This window comes from Portunus trituberculatus, chromosome 48, assembly GCF_017591435.1.
Source record: "Portunus trituberculatus isolate SZX2019 chromosome 48, ASM1759143v1, whole genome shotgun sequence".
Taxonomy (NCBI): domain Eukaryota; kingdom Metazoa; phylum Arthropoda; class Malacostraca; order Decapoda; family Portunidae; genus Portunus; species Portunus trituberculatus.
The window spans coordinates 5588321-5611491 of NC_059302.1; the positions used below are offsets into that span (position 1 = coordinate 5588321).

Genomic DNA, 23171 nt, shown 5'->3' on the forward strand with positions numbered 1-23171 from the left:
CCTTTACTACCACATCACTGAGTGCAAGTTTAACGACACGTGCTTCGCTGGCTGCAAATTACACCTTAACATTCACACTTTTCATGCCCAACAAGAATCATTAAATACCTTTACTATCGTCTCATTGAATGCAAGTTTAATGACACGTGCTTCATTGCCTCAGAATTACACCTGTAGATCCACACTTTTCATACTCAACATTTCGCGTCCACTCAGCGCCGAGCATATGCCTGTGACAACGAGCACTCAAAAGCCGATAATTTATTAGCCATACAAAATTATAGAACAGGATAAAAATTCAAATAGACAGCAACTGATATCTGAAATAGACTCGAAATAAATGTATTAATAAAAGCTATGAATGATTAGGCCTTGCAATTTGCAGCATCTACTTCCCTATTTACGTGTCTACCTGCGACAAGGGAGGCCTCACTCATCGCAGCCTGGACGTGAATGGAAAAATGTGCACCGTGGCTAACCTATCCCGCTGCTTAACGAGAATGGACGGCAAAATGATAAACCCATTAACTCTTACTGCGCCTATTCCTTTCAACTGTTAAATTTGGCCGTCAATACAAACTTGCGTGCCTGCAGTGTTGTGGCCAAAATAAACCATTGACTGAGTGTGAATAATAAAGTTAGCTTCATGTCACCAAATATTCGTTCAATATTTCAGCCAGGAGTTCTACATGTAATGGAAGGTACAGAGAGCCGGGAGAGTCTGGGAATATATTGATGTACACCCTGACGCTCCTTCGCCGTCCTCTGTCCCCCTTGTCCTCTCCTCCCCTGTCCACTCTTCCCCATCAGCCTCCTATCCCCATCCCTTCCGGTGCGCTTGTGTGTGTGTGTGTGTGTGTGTGTGTGTGTGTGTGTGTGTGTGTGTGTGTGTGTGTGTGTGTGTGTGTGTGTGTGTGTGTGTGTGTGTGTGTGTGTGTGTGTGTGTGTGATGTCTCTCAAGATTTTATGAAATTTCACCTGTATTTTCCCGGTTGACAATAGCAATTTCTTACCTTTTATTGCTACGGAAAAAAATATATAACTCATTGTTTTTTCATCTTTTGATTAAAACAACAGGCAGCGAAGTGAATAATAAAATCAGAAACCACTGCGAGCACATAAAAATTGCCGTAAATAATGTAAAAGACATACATGAAACATTTTCGCAACTCAGTTTTACCTTTTCTCGATAATCTTGTTTCAATCCCTGCCTGTAAATTATAGACAGACACCTAATACACGTATTAAAGAAGAATACAGCGACAGAAAAAATCAGGGTAGCCTATAATATAATATGGGCAGGTGAATTCCGTGTGCCATTAACCTCTGAGTATTCTAAGGCAGCAAAAAGAGTTTGTCACCACACTATTAAGAATTACACCATTCTCATTTCTGCTGGTGACTGGGACGGGCGCGTGGGGTTCAGTGACTCCTGTAAAACTCCCTGACGTTCATGAAAGCTCCTCAGCACCAGAAGACTTCAAGGCCCACCACTCTCAAGGTCATCCCGCTAGGCGACGTCAATATTCAGAGGGGAAAGACAGATTGACACCGAGATGTAAGCGGCTCCTGAAGCAGACTATTGGGGAGCCAGCCACGTGGGGCTTTGGGATAAACTTGGTGCTTTTAATAGCGTGATGCGGCCTTCAGCACATGCCAGGAGCTCTTCCAGGCGACGGTTCTCTAACGCTTGTCGCACTCTGCTGGGCTGGCGTCTCACCAGCCTGGGCCATTCCTCTTTTTGCGCCCCCTTAATATTCCGATAGCACACCCGATAACCGATACTTTATTCTGAGTCCAAATGACACGTCGATGATTGATGTGGACGACAGTCTCTTGTTTTCCCCTCTCGATGCAGCGGTTCCCTTCCCTCTGGACCGCCCTGCCGCCTCCCTCTCTCCCTCCTTCTGTCTTTCCTTCCTCGCTTCCTCCCTCCTTTACTGCATTTTTATCCGTATTGCATTTCTCGTTCCGTTTATCTTATCGTCATCACTACATCTCATATCCACGTATCTTCTTTGGTCGTTTCTTTTTCTTGAGACGTCTTTGAATGTTTAATTTCTTTATATTTAATGTGGCGGGAAAATACGAGGTGAAAACTGAAAATATGGTGCACTGCAATCTAAAGATTTATGAGTATCAATAATACTCAAAGTCAGATAAATCTTCGGCTCTTATAAGATTTACATTCATTCATATTAATTTAAATAACTAGAATAACCGTAGTTCTGACTCCACGTCTGGTAATGAAGACGAACAAGGAGCGACGGCACATAGAAAGCGGAGGAGGAAGATACGAAAGAGAGAGAAGAGGAGGAGGATATGGATAAGGATGGAGAAGGGGAGCGAAGAACAGCAGGCCTAAGGGGCACTCTGAATAAAACACAGAACTCTCCCTCGTTGTTACTTCCAGAGTTAAATATTCTCGTCCATCGTCCATCAGTAAGCAAGTGTTGTATATGATGCGAGAAGGCAGGTCGTTACAGAGGGTATTACGTGATTGGTTCTTGACATACCGACATATTCTGTGGCGTAATCGCTATGTACGAATAAAGATAACTGCAAAAGACCTCCACGGCAGCCTCCCGCCTCCATGCAGCCTTCCTCGTTCATGTATTTGACTAACCTGCGCTTAAGGCTGTTCAGAGTGTTTGCGCTAATGAGATGTCACGCCAACCTATTCCATTCGTTCACAACCTCATTAGAGAACCCATGAAAATTTACAAAAACATGTTCTTCCATATCACCATTAAAAATGCGAATAAGATAAGCTTTTTAAGACAGTGGTGTGGTTTATTACTAATTACAAGTGGAAACAAAGGAAAATTGATGAAAACTCTAGGGCTTGCTTGATATCGAAAATGAACTTTAAATTACACGAGATTTCTTCTAAGATGGCGGTCTGAGCCAGCGCCAACCACTACCCAAACGACGTCTCGCTCACTCTCTCTCTAATTAGGAGCAGCAGAGCGAGATAAGCGCCGGCGTACCCGCACTTCACACCCTCCTGGAGCTGCAGAGACCCGCATCGGGCTCCTCAAACCCAAGGCGCACAATCCCAGGCAGCTAAACAAACCCTCGCTGCGCTGCCATATCTAGGAAAAGTGTCGATAAGGGGCAGGTTTAGAGGCTCAGCAGCAACGCACCGGCGAGTCCTCAGGTGACGCCGCCTAATTACTGCTGCCTTGGGAGCCTTCTTATCGCAAAGCACGCCATTGGACATGAAGCCATAGATGTTTTTGCGTTTATTTTTTATTCTATTCATCTTTCACTTTTAAAGTTTAGATTACCTATTGTCATCATCATTATTTTTGTTATCATCAGTAATATAAAATTGTTAACTGCTTATGACTTTGCTTATCACAAAATCATTAACAATACAAAACTTATGGGATATATATGAGTATTCTAAGTATTTTGTCACTAAATAAGCAAGCAGTTATCGAATAAATCAATGAAAATAAAAATATATGTAAAGTAAAAAAAAGAAAAGAAAGTTTGACACACCTAATTTAATAACAAACGTGACCACACATTCCATTAAGTGATCGGAAGGAAGAGCAAACGAGAGGTAATCTGTACAGGTGCTGCGAGTGCCTCCTTTCCGACGTGTTATCGTAAATGGATTGCCTAATTTGTGGTGTTGATAATGATTGGGTTCTTTGATCTGCACTGCTGATGGTGATTGAGATCTTAGAAGTGTGACACGAAGAGGGGATGCCTCCTCTGATGTGTTGCCAGGAAAATGATTGGCCGGAGCAGCGAGGACGAGAACGTCTGTGTCGCCTTCTGCCAGCCCGCCGCGAGGCTCCCACTGGCTCACTCATATAAAAGTGGATTCATTACAAGACGTTACATCCAATACACAGTAACGGTATTCTGAATAATAGTCGCACGTAATGAAGATCCCTACATGTTTACAATCCTATAAGAGCATCGGTATTATATCTGACGAAAAATTATCCAGATCTTTTATTTTTATTTCTAGCTATAAATTAATTACATCTTTGAATATTTACCTATTTATCAAAGTATTAAGTTATTTAGAGAAGAGTGAAAAGTTTGGTTGTTTATATTTTTCTAGATATACCTTTCTTTAATGGAAGGCCGTTTAAAAATTATGCTGAAAAACACGAGACTCAGTCATCTTCATGTAGTAGGCACTATATATGAAAGCACTCATGCATCCACCAAACTCGTTTTTCTCCCCAACCAGTAAAAAGCACACAAATACAAACATAAACACACACACACACACACACACACACACACACACACACACACACACACACACACACACACACAAGCCAGAGGACCGGGGTTCGATTCCCCGGCCGGGTGGAGATATTTGGATGTGTCTCCTTTCACGTGTAGCCCCTGTTCACCTAGCAGTGAGTAGGTACGGGATGTAAATCGAGGAGTTGTGACCTTGTTGTCCCGGTGTGTGGTGTGTGCCTGGTCTCAGGCCTATCCGAAGATCGGAAATAATGAGCTCTGAGCTCGTTCCGTAGGGTAACGTCTGGCTGTCTCGTCAGAGACTGCAGCAGATCAAACAGTGAAACACACACACACACACACACACACACACACACACACACACACACACCGCGTAATGTAGTGGTTAGCACGCTCGGCTCACAACCGAAAGGGCCCGGGTGCGAGTCTCGGGAAGCGGCGAAGCAAATGGGCAAGCCTCTTAATGTGTAGCCCCTCTTCATCTACCTGTAAATAGGTACGGGATGTAACTCGAGGGTTGTGGCCTCGCTTTCCCGGTGTGTGGAGTGTGCTGTGGTCTCAGTCCTACCCGAAGATCGGTCTATGAGCTCTGAGCTCGCTCCATAATGGCGAAGGCTGGTTGGGTGACCAGCAGACGACCGTGGTGAATTAAACACACACACACACACACACACACACACACACACACACACACACACACACACACACACACACACACAAAGACAGGCAAAATTTAGTGATGGCGACACACCACACTCACCGTAAGTCTTGTATCATCCCTAGTAGTGAAGATGAAGCTCTGATGACGGATCGGGGACGGTGGTAACTCGTACGTACTTCGTAGTATTACAATCTCTTGCCTCATTCATAAAACTGGCTCTCTGTCGCCGGAGCACCTCCCTGCACCGCTATCCTTAGACAAACACGTGATTTAGGAGAGGCCCCACACGCTGCTCTGGGCACGGACCCGAGTGTGTTGTAGTATTGGGATATTGTTTATCGTTCCTGCCGCTGGGCTGCTCTTGTAATTCACCACTCGGACGATGTCTAAAGTAAAGTGTCTGAATTTTTATTTGCCGGTATTTCTTTAAACGATTGTTAAATGAGCATCGGTTGATACACAACATTGCAACATTAAATAGATATTTCCTTTTACGACCATGAAATTTTCTATGAGTAAAGAAAATAGATCATACAAGATGACCAGTTTTGTTTCTATGGGGTGATGCTACTATTCACTCAGCCTCGGTTCTACTGAGACACGTATTGGAAGAGACAAAGAACCAATAGGATAATGAAGACAAAAAAAAAAAACAGGATAATGGGTGTTCATAATAATGTATTTGTGTACCATCGATAACATTCTTGCTCTAAGAAGAAGTGGTAATACATAACATAAAACTGGTGATATTGAGGGAATTAATTATGTTTAAAATTATGTTATGCATTGATAGTTTGATCTTCTGTCATATACATCCACCAAGGTATTTACGACATTCAGTGGCAGAAACATTTTTCCTGTCAAAACAATATGCTGTTTATCATTAGCACAATATCTTAGGACCAAATTTTGCTGCGTAAGTCAGAGGGAGTGTGGTGAGCGAGTGTGCCAGACGCTCCCGGCGGGGGTCGACGGGTTATGGGGGGTGAGAGGGAGGGTGAAGGCCGGCGGAGAGGGGCGCGGCCGCCGTGCAGGGCCAAGACGCCGCCGCCAAGGCTCTAGCCGGGCAAGAATCCAATATGGCGGTGGCGGCCTGGCACTCCCCGGCCCGGCTTGGTCCCCAGACCCACCACAAGATGGACGCCCACACGCCCGCCTTGACGGGGCTAATGTACGTGACTAATGGAGACATCACACTCATCATACCGGCCGCAGTTACGTACAGAAATTATTGATCCTCATCCCACGTTGAGGTAGAGGCGCCTTCAGGCCTTCGCCAAAAACGGACCCAAGACGAATGGCCGCCGCAAAGAGCCGCCCGACGCCTTAGTCTTGCACCCAGAGACATTCTTGTCTTATACAAAAGAAGCTCCATGTGAATACGTTAAAATATCTTCACTTACGTCTAGAAAAAATATCAATAAAAACATTATTTTCCGTAAACATATTATTTTCTTAACATTGCATATGCTTCACGAAATAATGACAGTACCGTGAATCATGAAAATCAGTAGGAAAATTGAGCGTTAAACCTAGTAGCAAGTAGAAAAACATCCCTATAAACTGTATTCTACCACACTTTATTACGAGTCAAAACTTCGCACTTCGTGCTTCTGTGAACATATGCTCCGTTCCTAATTCTTCCTATATAAAATCAACAATGTCTCTCACTATATGGAGGAATTCTAGTATTTAAGTTCATTGATCAAGTCATGGCGGTGTCTTGTCATATTTCTCAAAACCCTGAATCACCATTGCAGCATCACTCCTCTCAGAGCAAAAGCTGTCTGTTGCTATTGCTACTACTCGCACTATTACTATTACTACGTCTGATACCCTTTACTATAACCAAAGTCAGTCACACACACACACACACACACACACACACACACACACACACACACACACACACACACACACACACACACACACACACACACACACACACACACACACACACACACACACACACGACGCCTCCCAGTCACTTCCAACAGGTGATGTGTGAGAGATACAGCCTTCACTATGCTGGGCTGGGGTGGGAGGTGGTGGAAGGGTGGTGGAGTAACGAAGGGAAAGGATGGAAACTAGCACAGTGCCACATTTTACTCGTCCCCAAGGGCGCGGCAGGCAAGGAAAGGAATCTAACCGGCCCCTCAACTGTAGGGCACTAACTGAGGCTACTCACATCTCGCTCCCCTGCAGGGATGTGGGGCGTTTTTCACAGGCAGGAAAAATACAAAACCGCATAAAAGACAGTTTTGCCTTGCCGGCGGTGATACGCGGGGAGTAGCGGGGGAGTTTTACTGCTAGTTCAGGGGGAGCCGCCACAGATTCCGGTGCAGGCGACCACAAGCACTTTACGAGGAGATAAGCCCTTTACTTCTTTTTTTTTCTGAAGGATTGCAACGGGTGATATTCGTACTGTTTGTTTTATTCTCTTCTCTTTCCTATAGATATTTGTTTTTGCTTTCCCTGTCTGTCTCTCAGTTACACAGGAAAGGACGGAACACACTCTAACGGTCGTTTTGGGATCAGTTTTCCACGGTGACGCCTCTTTTACTTCATGAAGTCAGTGTTTCCTTACTTGACAGACAGATGTCTCCTTCATAACGCAATGTATCTTTAGTGGAAATCTCAACTTGAAAAAATTTACAAGATTCTTTCAATGTTGTATAACGTCCTTAACGAGAAAATCATATGAAAGCAATGCACTTTATTGTTGACTTGGAAAGGAAACAAGAAGGAAATAAAATATTTCTGATAGGTCTTTAAGTCAAAGGCTTTATGAGAATAAGCATGATAGTGGTAGTTGCAGTGGGAATGATGATGGCAGTGGAGGAGGTGGAGCACAAGTGAGTGGTCCTGAGGGAGGGAGCAGCACCACAGTCCCGCCGCTTCCAGACACGCTCCTCCACCTCCGGCCTTCCAAGAAATTAACACTTAACTTAGTTATTAAATCTAGAATAACTTGATACCCTGGAGCAGCAAGGTGAGGTAGAGAAGGGCAGCAAAGCGTGGCGTCGAGGTGGTAACACTTTCTGTACGCGAGGAAGGATGGAGTGACACAAATTCATTCGTGGTCGTGGTTTGCCTTAAATAAATAATGCTGTCTCAATGGTACAGAAAGCACTCCCGTGATTATCTTATGGATGACTCTACACTCACAGTGGGACACAGGGGTCTGGAGTTCATCATACACATCATGCCCACACACACACACACACACACACACACACACACACACACACACACACACACACACACACACACACACACACAAACACACACATACATACACACACACACACACACACACACACACACACACACACACACACACACACACACACACACACACACACACTATATTATATATATATATATATATATATATATATATATATATATATATATATATATATATATATATATATATATATATACTTCTGTTACTTATCAATGGCCACTAAACAACAATAACAATATTGATAATAATAATAATAATAATATTAATGATAATAATATTAATAATAATAATAATAATAATAATAATAATAATAATAATAATAATAATAATAATAATAATAATAATAATAATAATAATTCCAACTTAAACACGAGTAGCATTAGCAACATGAGTGACATTAATAGTAGTATTTGAATCATTATCATTACCAAACTTTATTATTGACAATAATAACAGTAACAACTAATGCAAAAATATTAATAGTACCGCTACTAAAAAATCTACTGTGTATCAACTCTAAGAAAGAACACTAGTTAAGAATTTTTCCATGAATATAAAGTTTTCCACAACCTGAAATTCTTTGCCAAGGATATCTCTGGCATCATAGAAATGAAAAACAAAGGAAAAGGAATAGCAGCAATAAGATTAATATTGTCGCCCGCACACGGAAGGGTTACAGGTAACAACAGTACATTCGCAGAAGAAACAGAATCGCAGCGAATTTAATTTTCGAGGAGACGTGGCGCCGGCGAGATGGAGCTGCTCTGACCAAGACGCGGCCCGCCCGCCGCCACCAGGCCGTGTCCTCCTGCACACCTTGCTGTATCGTGCTGCGTCGCTTATTTCTTTGTCCGTCTCTCTCTCTCTCTCTCTCTCTCTCTCTCTCTCTCTCTCTCTCTCTCTCTCTCTCTCTCTCTTTTAAACAAAACTGATCTAGAAATATCTGTGCCTCATGTTCAATCCTATAAACACTTGCGGCACATCTTTTACTGTTCATGCAACACTAATCTTGCAATTCTGGGAAACTAAATTCATTCAAAACTAAATTAAGTGCATAACAAACACGACAGAAAAAAAAGCCACAAAACGCCGCCCTTTCCCACAAATGCGTGACCTGCAAGCAGGACGTCAACGCGACACCTGCTGGCAAACAAGCAAAAACAAGGGAGCCACTGACAGGCTAGACACGCCAACAAACCAACTGTTACCACTCGCTCGTTTTACTGATCCATTTTCTTCTCGCCCGAGGCAATCCTTTTTCCCGGGGTTTTTGCGCGGCCTTGACAGGGCCTCGTGTGATATGCTGCACGGCTGGATGGCGGGGGATTTTCCACTTTATAGAAATTTCTGTGTTGTTGTTGGTACGTTTTCCTGTTATTCTCTGCCGCGAGGAAAAGAGCCATAACCGAGGGTGTCTCTGGCGGATGTGCTTGAATTATGGAAGCGCCAGAGTAAGGTGTCGCTGCTACAGTTTTGTGCAGAGTACTGTGTCATCACCGTGACGAGCAGACATAACGATAATATACCTCTGTCATAACAATACAGTTTGTGCCGTCTTTCCGCGACAAAGCGTTTCTGTCCACTATCATGCCTGCAAAATAAACGAATAACAAGAAAGGTACATCGCTATACAGCCCATGGAAATACAACTAGTACAGTAACATTTAGGTCCAATAAGTATGTTGGCAAGTGCGTATCATCGAATGGTATCGTCATCTCTCGTTGATTAAAAAAGGAGCCGCTCATATACAATGCAATTACCAGTCTAGTGTGTCCAAGAGTGGCTGCTCCGGCCAACACAATGCGCGACTCGAAATTCATAAACAAATATCTTTCAGCGAAGGAAATGTTGGTTTTATTACTCGTATAAATTTCACAGGGGCAATCTTGGCGATGGAAAATAAATAATAACGCAACCATTGTGCCTTTATCAATGTATTCTGTAACATGAGTACCCACATGCCTGCCTTGATGTGTGTGTGTGTGTGTGTGTGTGTGTGTGTGTGTGTGTGTGTGTGTGTGTGTGTGTGTGTGTGTGTGTGTGTGTGTGTGTGTGTGTGTGTGTGTGTGTGTGTGTGAGTGAGAGAGAGAGAGAGAGAGAGAGAGAGAGAGAGAGAGAGAGAGAGAGAGAGAGAGAGAGAGAGAGAGAGAGAGAGAGAGAGAGAGAGAGAGAGAGAGAGAGAGAGAGAGAGAGAGAGAAACAAAAAACAGATGCACATGAATAAATTAATCAATTAATATACCACAACAATTCATTCATTAGATAGAAAAAAGACAGAGAGGGGTAAAGACGGAAAGACAGGTATACATATTATCTTCATCTGGAAAAGTGGAAAATGTAGTCGTCATAACGCAACCGTGAAAGCTGTGGTACATTTCCCTTATTAATCTCTGGGTTACTGGGAGTCTCGCACGTTATATTTTCTTCCTCACTAGGGAGTTTAAGCTCCCTTCACCCTTGCTTTCCCTCCAACATCTGTCCACTGCTTACTTCCCTTCCTACCTCCAGCCGCTCCCTCCTCAGTCCGGCACCCATAAAAGGTCATAAGACAATCATGGTCATCTTTTGTTTACTCTCATAAATCTCAATATATTGAAGCCTTGAAATAAGAATAGTGTAAGTCACACTTCTATCCACTCTTCTCACACTACCGACTAAACTGTTGCTGCAAACAGAACTATGACTTTTTAAAATTTTCAAGGAACTGGAAGGTTTGCATATGTAAGCTTTTTATATTTTGTCATAAAAATATCGCATTTTTGTAATCTTTGTAAGCAGCTTCACGAACTGTTAAATGCTTAGCTCATTACATCCTTAATTACTTGAGGTTCATTTCTGTACTTCACATCGCCTTCATGTCCACGAACCGCAAGCAAGAAACCCTTATATCCTAACGCTGGTGCATCGGCATTTTCCAATTCGCATCTGCCTCCCATTACTTGAAATTCAGTCCCTGATGTCAAACCCTCATACTTGCACTTCACTCTCTCACTTCTGCACCTTCCTCCCTCTTCGCCGCTGCTCGCCTCTTACCTGCCCTCTCCCCCTCATACTTGTCCCTCATATTTCATACCCATCCTTCACACCTACCCTGAACAATCTCGGCCGCTGAGCCAAAATTTCATACGTAAATCATCATGACAATGACGGCACAGTAACGCGGTCTAATACTGTAAGATAAACGAAAGGCCACCACTAAGAGGGATATCTCCCCCTCAAGCGCCGATAAAGAATTCTGTGCCTTGTCGCCATGTAGTATGAAAGAGTTGCAAGGCTCCCCACCGAATATTTTTCAGGAGAGGCAAATATTCCCGCCAATAAGTCATCAGCTGTATCATGCGCGCCGCAGTCATTAATTCTTCTCCCCAGAGAGGATGAGGAACTATACCATAATCAGTGTTTTTGCTAACGTTATTTCGACGCTTGCTAATCTTACTCTTTGGCAAGCATATGACTTAATACTAAGTCTTCATACATGTCCGTGGTGTACTAAATCTAGCTAACTAAATAAACCTCCGATGCGAATGATATAATATATTGATAGCATAAGGAACTACATGAAAAATCCTTAACACGTTGATATTTTTCATTTATATATATATATATATATATATATATATATATATATATATATATATATATATATATATATATATATATATATATATATATATATGAAAGAAAATCAGGATAATTTTCTACGCTGAAAAAAATTATTGCACCAAAAGGGAAATAAAAAAAATACATAATAAATACATATATGTACACGTGTGATTCGGATCTTTTTAATAAAAATTTCTCTTTTTTATTCTTAGAGCGGCAACACCTCGGCGTGCATTCAAATGAATCACAGTCGTTAGAAAATTTACGTAGTCTTTCAAAAATATTATTCTTATCATTTCCTCTTCTACCTCCATCCTCTCCTCTTCTCATCCAATTCTCTTTGTTCTTCTTATTCTGGTCTTCCTCGCTGCTGTTCCTTCTTAACACTGCAGCGGGCGGCGTCAGTGTTGCCCCCGCCTGACAACGTCCGCGGCGGTGGTTCCCCCTCCAGCCACCAAGAGCTCCCGCCGCCTTACCGTTGCCGCCGCCGCCGCCCCGCTCCCCTGGCCCGTGTCCTGCTCCCTTATTTACACCCTGCAATATTTCCTTTACCTCCCTGTAACACCGCCTTCCCTCAGCTCTGTGTCCTTTTGGCTTATTGAAAAAAGACTCCCTCCTGTCACATTCTCGCTTCCCGTCTTCATTTCGAGCTTTTTCTTCTGACTTATTCTTCCTCGTTTTTCTTTCTTTCATATCTTCCTCTGTCATGTACCTCCCTCCTTCCTTCCTTCTCGTCCGTGGTCTTTTTTTTTTCTATCTTTTCTTTTTTTTGTTCTTTGTGTTTCGCGTAGTGTCGCTGCAGCAGAAATGTGAAGCGTGGCGGTGAAATTTACTCTATTTGTACCGCTTAGGAATGAGAAAATTGTGTTGTTGTTGTTATTGTTATTGTTGTTGGTATAGTTCTTGTTGTTATTGTTGTTGTTGCTGGTGTCGTTGCTGTTGTTGTTGTTGTTGTTGTTGTTGTTGTTGTTGTTGTGTTACTATTATCATTATCACTATCATAATCATTGTCATTTTTATCATAAATTAACATTGTAAACATTGTTACCATTACCATCATCATAATCATTGATGTCTTCACCCGTATATTATCAAGAATTATGTTCATATTACCATTATTGTTATTGTTGTTGTTATTATTATTATTATTATTATTATTATTATTATTATTATTATTATTATTATTATTATTATTATTTTTATTATTATTATTATTATTATTATTATTATTATTATTATTATTATTATTATTATTATTATTATTATTATTATTATTATTATTATTATTATTATTATTATTATTATTATTATTATCATTAATGTTACTAACATCATCATTGTAACAGTAATTTTCAAAATACTTTGTCATGTATGTACACAATAGAATTATATGTATTACTGATTTATCATGCGTACAACACTTTCCTGATTTTTTTTTTTTTCATATTGCCAGGGTTTACGAACTTTTAGACTAATAATGCTATTTTTTTTTTTTTTTTTTGGGGGTGGTGTTTCAAGAATGTATTGTCACTGTTTTGGACTGAGTGAAATGAATCCTGTATAATGTCCACAGGTCTGCATAATGAGATTTATCTCTGCAGACCTTTCCACGCATGTACTTACTTTATTTTCTTCATATATGTATGTATTGTTTTGGAATTTATTGTTGTTGTTGTTGTTGTTGTATTGTTATCATTACTACTGTTATTATTGTCCTAATTACTATCATTATTAATTTCATCTCCCTCCACACAATCATTGTTATCATTGTTATTACTCTTTACCATATCATCTATTTTACAATTCACATCAAATATTGTGGAAATCATTGAAAATATTGTACAGAACTAAATGAGAATATCTATCTCTAACTGTCAGATTGCATGATTTTTCTCCTATGGAGTTATATCTCACACACACACACACACACACACACACACACACACACACACACACACACATACACACACACACATTGTCAGTCACCCTTTAAATGTTTCTTTGATAAAATACTATAAAAACTTTCATAACATCAATTATTCAACATTTCAGGAATTAATGACGCAGTACTTTCTACGCCGCACGGAGGGCAGACTGTTGGGCGAAGGGAGGAAACTACTAGAAGAGGCGGAGGCCCTTGCGTTGTCCTCTTTATTGACGAAGGTCCTGCCCTGCCTCGGACGACTCCAATATGTGTCCTCCACTAGGTAAGAGCGAGCACTGCTAAGCGACCACAATTTTCTGGCACGAGGCTAAAACAAGCGCGCGTCACTAATGATCAAAGAAGCCCTCCTCGCAGCCCTTTGACTCTCGCTCCTGGTTATTTGTGCGGCCCCTTTCCTCCTCTAGCCTCTTCCACCTTTCTCATTCTCTCATTCTCTCTCTCTCTCTCTCTCTCTCTCTCTCTCTCTCTCTCTCTCTCTCTCTCTCTCTCTCTCTCTCTGCAGGCCCAGCCCCCTTCGCCAGCTCCTCCAGGAACCCCCGTCATTTAAAACCGGCAAACAGGGAGCCCCGACTCGAAGGGGAACCATGATTTATGCAAGAATTTAATGCATTACCAGGGAATGTAATATCTCAAAACACGTCCCGCAGAGAAGTAGGATGAGGGAGAGAAGAGGGAGAAGGAAGAGTAGGAGGAGGAGGAGAAGGAGGAGGAGGAGGAGTAGGGCGACGAGGAGGAAGAGGAGAAGGAGGCGGAGGCTGAGGCGAAAGCAGTCCACAAGAAGTTTGGATGATTTTCTCAGATGGCGCTGGCTCAAAGGAAGCGCTCTGATTGGTCGTTAGGATTCCCCTGCTGAGCGCCCATTGGCTGAGCGAAAATCTGTAATAAATACGAAGAACGTTATTGGAAGGCCGTTGAAATGGATAATGTTTTTCACTCAACATCGTCCATCTAATTCTAACTCTTGATATAAGTTCAGCAATCTACATACGAAGTTAGAGTAATATGGACCTGAATTGCCTTTGGCTGGCATCAATATACTTAGAGTTTGTTGGTGCTGTGGAGGCCAGAACGCCCTACAGACTCTGATCTTTGGTCGCTGGGGAGCGGGAGGAAATTTTCGTGAATACCCAGAGGTGCCCCTAATGCCGTCTGCGCCGCTGTTATTATCATTTACTTCATTAGTCAGGCCGGAGTCGTGGGGGGACGCGGGGGACATGAGGCCAAAACTCACTGAAATAGGAAAGAGCTGGAGGCCTGCGATGAATAGATAGATTTAGGTCTAAGACGGCGGCATTGTGCACCGCCGGAGGTAAAGACAGATGAGGATATAAAGGCGAGGATTTATAAGTATTAAGGCGAGGCTGGTCTTCCCTTCAGGTTGGCCACATTCGGTGCACGGTTGCGACACCCTCACAGAATGTTATAACTCTACACTGGGCTTCGATTTATTGTCCCCTGGTAGTTATAGATGTCTGATGTTGTCAATGATTGTTGTTATGTATTGTTAATGGCTCCAGGGGCGGACGTCGAGAGTAAAGCATGGTGCCTTCTCCCATGACTGCCGCCGACCGGGAAATGAAATTGTCTTATCGCGTTCGTTAAGGTCCTCGGCGTAAGTTGGTCCGGCCGCTCCCAGGACGTGACCATGTGTAAACGTTGCCCCGCTGCTCTTCGGGTAATGATGCAACCTGTTTCCTCCCGCTGTCGAAAACACGGAGGAGTACACACATCTAGAACGTACAAGACTGCTCTCTCTCTCTCTCTCTCTCTCTCTCTCTCTCTCTCTCTCTCTCTCTCTCTCTCTATGCTTTAAACGTATAGTAGTAGTAGTCAGTCAGGGATCCATAGTAGTACTACTCACCAGCGCACACGCACATGTAGACTCACGCACATCCTCACACAAATACGCACTAAATCCATAAAGGTAGCTTAGTAAGTCACACAAATCTACAATACTAGCAGTAGTAACGTAGGCGCGCGCGCGCACACACACACACACACACACACACACACACACACACACACACACACACACACACACACACACACACACACACCTGCTCGTTCTCTCTCTCTCTCTCTCTCTCTCTCTCTCTCTCTCTCTCTCTCTCTCTCTCTCTCTCTCTCTCTCTCTCTCTCCTCCTCCTCCTCCTCCTCCTCCTCCTCCTCCTCCTCCTCCTCCTCCTCCTCCTCCCTTCCCCTCACTCGGTAATGGAACAGATTCATCATTTTTGCTAATGTTGATTTGATGTGGCGGCCTGAGCTTTAATTTCAATCAACACATATACTCCGCGCGACGATAATTCCATCTCTTTAATACCGGGATTATTGGTGGATTTAAGCTACAGAATACATTGCCCTTTTTTATTTACTCTCGTTACAACCAGAGGGGATTACGGACCGCGGACTGCATTTGGCCAGTCGGCGCGTAGTTTTTTTCTTTTTGACGGCTATTTCCACTCGCCCGATAATTTCATATACTGTCGAAACCCACACGTACGCATAAATACACGCACGTACGCATCCACGCACGCACGCACGCACACACGCTCTCACGCGACACAGGTGATGGAAAATTGTAAAGTGAATTAACAAGCATTTTATTCTTCTTTCTTCTCTTGCACAAGTCAAGAGAGGGAGGAGGAGGAGGAGGAGGAGGAGAGGAAGAGGAAGAGGAGGAGGAGGAGGAGGAGGAGGAGGAGGAGGAGGAAGAGGAAGAGGAAGAGGAGGAGGAGGAGGAGGAGGAGGAGGAAGAGGAAGAGGAAGAGGAAGAGGAGGAGGAGGAGGAGGAGGAGGAGGAGGAGGAGGATGAAAAAGAGGAGGAAGAGGAGGAGGAGGAGGAGGAAGAAGAGCACGAGGTATAGGAAGAGAGGAGTACCTGGGGAAAGAGTAGGAATAACAGGGGAGGAGGAAAAGGAGGAAGAGGAGGGAGAGAGAGGGAGGGAGGAAGGGAGAGGAACAGGAACAGGGGAGCCAGGCGGGAGCATCAAGATCAAGGTCACTGGGTTGAAATTCCACACGGTAAAATCTTTTTTATTTATTTTTACACCGTTGAAAAACACGAGTGGAGAGTCGTGCCCGCTGAGCTGAATTTCAATGGCGGGGTAACTGCCTCTTCTTGCTCAGGGGGCCATGTGTGTGTGTGTGTGTGTGTGTGTGTGTGTGTGTGTGTGTGTGTGTGTGTGTGTGTGTGTGTGTGTGTGTGTGTGTGTGTGTGTGTGTGTGTGTGTGTGTGTGTGTGTGTGAGATACAAGCACATTCATTTATTCACCTGGTCTTTTTTGTGGGTTACATTGGGTGTCATTTTAGCTAATCCATCTCTGCTGCAGTTGGGAATTCAGGATTTCAATGTACATATGCTGCCACTATTTCCTTTTTTAACCAAATCATATGTTTACGTATACAATTTTATCATGCGGCCCATATTTTTCTCCCTTGCATTCTAAAACATAATCTATTCTATTCCCCTCAAAAAATATAAAGAGAAACACAGACATCTATCTCTTTCAGTCTCTTTTTTTTCTTTTTTGCCAGTGTGTGCAAGCGGTAGGGAGGGGAGTGTTTGATGGGAGGTGTTAAAGGGAAGGCGAGGGGAGAGGGAGCAGTGGTGAGAGTAGCGTAGTAGTAGTGTGAGGGAGAGAGGGAGGAAGAGGCTCTTGTGAAGGAGGAAGTGGAAGACCAAGTGAGAAAGGAAGCAGGGGCAGAGAGAGAGAGAGAAAGAAAGAGGGAGAGAGAAAAAAAAAGAGAGGGAATCGGTCTGAGGAGAGAATCTATGACTGAGGGGAGGGAGGATCTTGTTTTGGTGCAGCAAGAGGAAGAACAAGACCCGGAAAAAGTGACTGTACGAGATCGGGAGAGAAACAAGTGCTGGCTGACGCAGAGGTTGACATTGCCGGGAGAGAGAGAGAGAGAGAGAGAGAGAGAGAGAGAGAGAGAGAGAGAGAGAGAGAGAGAAAGGAAAGGATGGAGAGAATGAGGGAGAGGGAGGATATATCTGGACCTCACCCTCGTCAATTATCTCAATGACGACGAGAATACCGACGAGGTGTCATCTATACGCACGCACGCACGCACGCACGCATGCATCCACGCAACCACGCGCCCACTGACTCACGCACGCACACACATCCAATACTAGCCATTATTAATTGCGTTATGAAGAACGATTACACTTTCCTGAGTTATCTATAATGTGGAGCAGAAGATCATATGATTTAATGATGAATGTTGAATTAATAAAGTGCTTCAACTGAATTAGTGAACAGAGATGACAATCTTGAGAGTAATGACGATTGAAAACTATGTCTCGAATGTATATATAATAAACAGAAAGATTCATTCAAAGGATGAAAAGTAATTCAGCCTCAAAGAAAGATCTGGTATTTAGATTTGTCTGGAGTGGAAGTTTTGTACCAGTGAAGCATATTCATAGGTTCCAAACAGCCAGAAAAAGAGTGAAATCGTGTATATCACAACACCGTAAGCTGCTCTCCATTCTCCTCCAACACACACATAGCGTCTCCAGTTGTAATATACTCATTAAAAAACACACACAGAGTCTACCTTCATTAAATAGTTTTTTTTTTCTCAGCCTTGTGGTTGCTATGAATGAAACAAATCAGAACAAAGCGGAAGGAGGAGGAGAAGGAGAGGGAGGCGGGGGAGGGAAGGAGAGAAGGACAAGGTGAGTGGAGGTCTCTCTCTTATGAATATTAATTAGACACGCAACAAATATTAATTGGATATGAATGCTTCACCAAATATTATTGGACCCGACTCCTCTCCGACGCGCTTTGAAGACTGCTTGGCATGTGGTAATAACAGGAGAGCATTGTGAGGGGCTGTTGACAGTGAGAGTCGCGCTGTTTTCTTGGGTGAGGGCAGAGAAGAGGGAGACATGGCGGATGCGGAGGAGGAAAGGAGGCAGAGGAGGAGGAGAGGAAGAGGAGGTAGGAGGAGAGGAAAGGGGCGCATATGAAGCCTCTCTGATTAACCCCCGATTCTGTGATTACTATTTATTTAGAAAAAAAAAATTATGGACACAGAAAGAGGCGTGTAGTTTCTTTTCTGTGGGGGCAGTCAAAATTGACACAGAGCGATGGAGTAGAGTGAGAAGAAGAAAAGGCAAAGACAGATTTTCTCTGATTAATGTCTGATTTTATGATTAATATTTGCTTTTTTTTTTCCAAAGGTATTGTATTGAATGAGTAGATCGGTGGTATGGTCTTATGTAGCCACAAATAAAAGATCATATAGAATATACATCTTCCTAAATCCCCAAGGAAATGAAGTATCACATGTTGCTGACTGATTCTGAGTGTTGCTAAACATGCAATGGAAGAATTCAATAAGCGATTCCTATATAAACAAAATAAAAAAAAAAAAGTGTCGAGTCTAATATCAGAAACTGGAAACTTGACTGCTGAAAGAAATTATCAACACTTTTAAATGATTAACTACCAGGAAAGGAACTATAGCAACCCTGTTTGGATTCACATGATATTTTCTCACCTAGATTGCTCTCTCTCTCTCTCGCTCTCTCTCTCTCTCTCTCTCTCTCTCTCTCTCTCTCTCTCTCTCTCTCTCCAACGCATAAGCTATTCTTTTTTCTTTTGCCACCCGTAACTCCAATCCCGCTGAAGGAGGTCGATTGCTTAGGCGAGAGCGGAAGCGAGCGATGCATAGCTACGAACAACTGACAGCGAAGGACTTCCCAACAGGAGGAATATCGCGGCACAACCGAATGGAACAGCGGCAGCAACTAGGAATTGTGCAAAAGACACCAGATGCGGGTATTCGGATAAACTTCGGGGGAACTATTTAATACCGGACGACTGGGATTAATCTTATGGTGCAGGGTATTGTTTGACATATTGGCTGCCTCCTGCGGGAAGATTGTGCGCGTTGTGGGGAGGGTCCAGTTCCTCCTCCTCCTCCTCCTCCTCCTCCTCCTCCTCCTCCTCCTCCTCCTCCTCCTCCTCCTCCTCCTCCTCCTCCTCCTCCTCCTCCTCTTCCTCCTCCTCCTCCTCCTCCTCCTCCACCTCCTCCTCCTCCTCCTCCTCCTCCTCCTCCTCCTCGTCTTCCCCTCCTACTCTATCTGCTCCTACCATTCCCCTCTATTTTCCTTCTCTTCCATCTCTCCCTTCACTTTTCCCTTCTTCCTTTCTTCTTCTCTTTCTCTTGCTCCTTCTCATCGTCATTCTCATCTTCCTCTGCTCAAGTCTTCCATTTCCTCTATCCTCCTCCTCTTCCACCTCTCTCCATCTGCACCTCTCCTCTTCTCCTCTGCCTATTTCTCCACCAAATCTCCTCTCATTGTTTTCCAATTCACCCTTGTCCTTCTATAGTTTACCTGCTGCTTGTTTGTTTCCGCTCCTTCACTTTCTATTTCTGCTTCTACTCTTATTCGATCTCTTTCTCCTGTTGTTTTCCCTACTCCACTCCTCTTATTCGTTTCGTCTCTCTCTCTCTCTCTCTCTCTCTCTCTCTCTCTCTCTCTCTCTCTCTCTCTCTCTCTCTAATTCTATTAATATTCAGGAAGAGTTTTTTACCCCAAAACATAATACAATTCAGTTTCCTCTCTCTCCTTCACAGCTATTTATAAAGAGCTTTCGCTTTGCAACTGCACATTAATATACGTACTAAAGACACTCAGAAAAGATTATCCTTCTCTATTTCAACTGGCAATGTAGATCGTGCTATGTGTTTTGTGTTTTTTTTTTTTTTAGCTTTTAAGCCTTTTGAATACAATATACTAATGCCTTTACTGAAGTCTTTTAAAGCCTTTTGTTTTGAAGCCTCTTGGTTGAAAACGTTTAGCCTTTTATATTTGCTTGAATGTTTTTGAAGTTGCTATTTCTTTTGAAGTTTTTCCAATTATCAATAATTTTTCTGAAGCTTTTCGTCTGAAGTTCTTACTTAATGCCTTTCTTTTCTAAGCTCTTGATTTTTTTTCAAGCTTTCAAAGCTTTTTGATTGTAACAGCAGTCATTACTGTAATAATTTCCAAAATTTTGCTATTTTCAAGCTTTGAGTACAAACGCCTTTTCTTAACTTCAAATTGTGCGGCGCTTTAGATTAAATGCACATGGACGCGGCTGTCATTAAACCATCCACACAATACTTAATCACTTTAAAATATGCAAGGTATTGTAACCACTACTTATTTATGAATCCGCATTTAATGATGAAAATACATTAGCTAACATGACTTCCAGGATACAGCGACTACGGGAACAGTTGGAACGCAAGCTGCAATGACCGTGTGCTAGGGACGGAGAGGCCCAAAGTTACTACTATAAGGTAGAAACTGTCCTTGTTTTTGTGTTCTCTTTTATAGGAATGCTTGACCAATATTCATATGATAGTATATTGCATTTCAGTCAGAATTTTCGAATATTAAATAGACTAAATCAATGAATGAATGAAGGAAAAAGGAAATTAAAGAGTGCAGTGAGGAAGAAAATAATAAATACATTCGAGTGAGGAAGAAAGGAAGGAAGCTCGGAAAGAAAGAAAGAATAAGTAGACAAATTTTATGAAGATATACAGTCAAAGTTTTCGGTAACCTAGAAGACTGACTGCCTGAATGAATAAAAAAAGATGAAAGACGAAAAATAAGAGAAAAGAAGGAAGAAAATAATGAATGAAAGGGAATAAGTGAAGAATTCGAGGAAAGAATTAAGGGAAGAATTGAAAAATAATAATAATAAAATTACTATGAAAGTAAATTATTCAACATCAAATAAAAAAACAGGAATAAAAAATAAATGGAAAGGATTAAATAAAATTACTGAAAAAAGAAGGAAAGGAAGAATGAAAGAATATATATAAACTGAAAGTGAAAGTAATTAACTCAGAATCAAACAATCAAATTAACAAACAAGCAAACAAGCATAATACGGATCCGATCTTCCTCTACCCTTCATCATCTCGTCCTTTCCTCCCTCCTCCCTCTCCTCCTTTTCCTTCCATCATCCCTCCCCTACCCTCCTTCTCCCCTCTTCCATCACGGGGTGTCTGGATCCCAGCAGCCAGCGGGTTACACTAGGCAGGTCCAGTAATGTACCCCCAAATTCCTCTTTCATTGCCTTCACTATTGTCTGCTGTCGACCCTTCAGCTTACAATAACCAGGGCCTATTACACCCATTTCACCATTTGCAATTATAGACAATATCGTGCCCCACCCTCTCCGCCGCGCCACTTCGTTAATGCGGAGACAGGTGGGGGTGTAGATAGACAGATGAGGCAGAGCGGAGGTATTTCGTGTGGACTGTTTTTCTCGCCTCTCCTCTTATCTCCTCTCCTCGACTGTCCTCGCCTGTCCTTCACCGTCCTCATGTTGCTCCTCGTGTTCCCATTGAGTTGTAATTGTTCTCTCATTTTTCCTCTGCTTCGTTTTCTGCCGTTTATTTGCTCAGGATTTTTTTATTGGGTTCTGCTTTTTCATTCTTTTTAAATCTTTCGGTCGTTTGTCGCTTTTTTTCTAAATCTAAATCTAATCCTCCTCGTCCTCCTCCTCCTCATCATCATCGTCCTCCTTCTCCTCCTCCTCCTCCTCATCGTCCTCATCGTTCTCCTTCTCCTCCTCCTCCTCCTCCTCCTCCTCCTCCTCCTCCTCCTCCTCCTCCTCCTCCTCCTCCTCCTAATGATTCAGTATCACATGTAAGAAAAGTCCCCACTATTCATATTTCCTGTGAGATTCTGGACTTGATTGACAGTTTTACCTCTTCTATAATTCCAGTACGTCTGATTACGCTCCCGTTCATTATGCAGCCGAGAATGAATAAATCTGCTTCATATCTAAGCCTACCGTTGATAAAATTACCCTGAAGTGAAAAGAACGCGAGATGTGACTAGAATTTTACATTTTTATTAATTAATCACGTTACATTAATTTCTTTACCAATAGAAAAAAGAGAAAAGAGGAAATTTGTCTAATATAGTCATATTCTCAGAAATTACTTAAGTGTAGAAAGAATGTAAAAAATGTGAAAAATACAACTAGTTACACGCAATCACTTCTCACACACACACACACACACACACACACACACACACACACACACACACACACACACACACACACACACACACATGTAAGACAAACACAGCCGGACTGACTCACTTCACACTCACATTATTCGCCTCTCTGACACCGTAAAACCTGGAAGCAAATGACACTCGGATTGCGTTGCCCCCCCTTCCCGCCTCCTCGCCACCTTGTCTCCTCTCCTACTTCGCTCTGTGCCCCCTCCCTGTCTGGCCGCTGGTCCCGCCACAAATCCAAGCCTCTCCAATTTTTCAGTTAAAGTTCGAGCCCAGCATCCGCCTCAAGATTTAATTACTCGAGAGAGTTTTAGCGGCAAAGACAAACGGGCTGCGAGGTCGTGGGTCGGTGAGTAAGGACGACCTGCCTGGGACTCGTTGTGCGGCGGCCGTTCTTTGCTTCACCTCTCTGTGGGTGTGTATGTG

The 23171-nt window shown here is 42.8% G+C and overlaps 1 protein-coding gene across 1 annotated transcript in view; it reads left to right on the forward strand.

Moving 5' to 3' along the window:
• LOC123498786 overlaps positions 1 to 23171 on the forward strand; it is a 53207-nt gene that overhangs the window by 13391 nt on the left and 16645 nt on the right. Inside the window, exon 4 of the mRNA XM_045246211.1 lies at positions 13804 to 13958. Coding sequence (XP_045102146.1) covers positions 13804 to 13958 — 155 coding nt within the window. The remainder of the gene's footprint in view (positions 1 to 13803; positions 13959 to 23171) is intronic.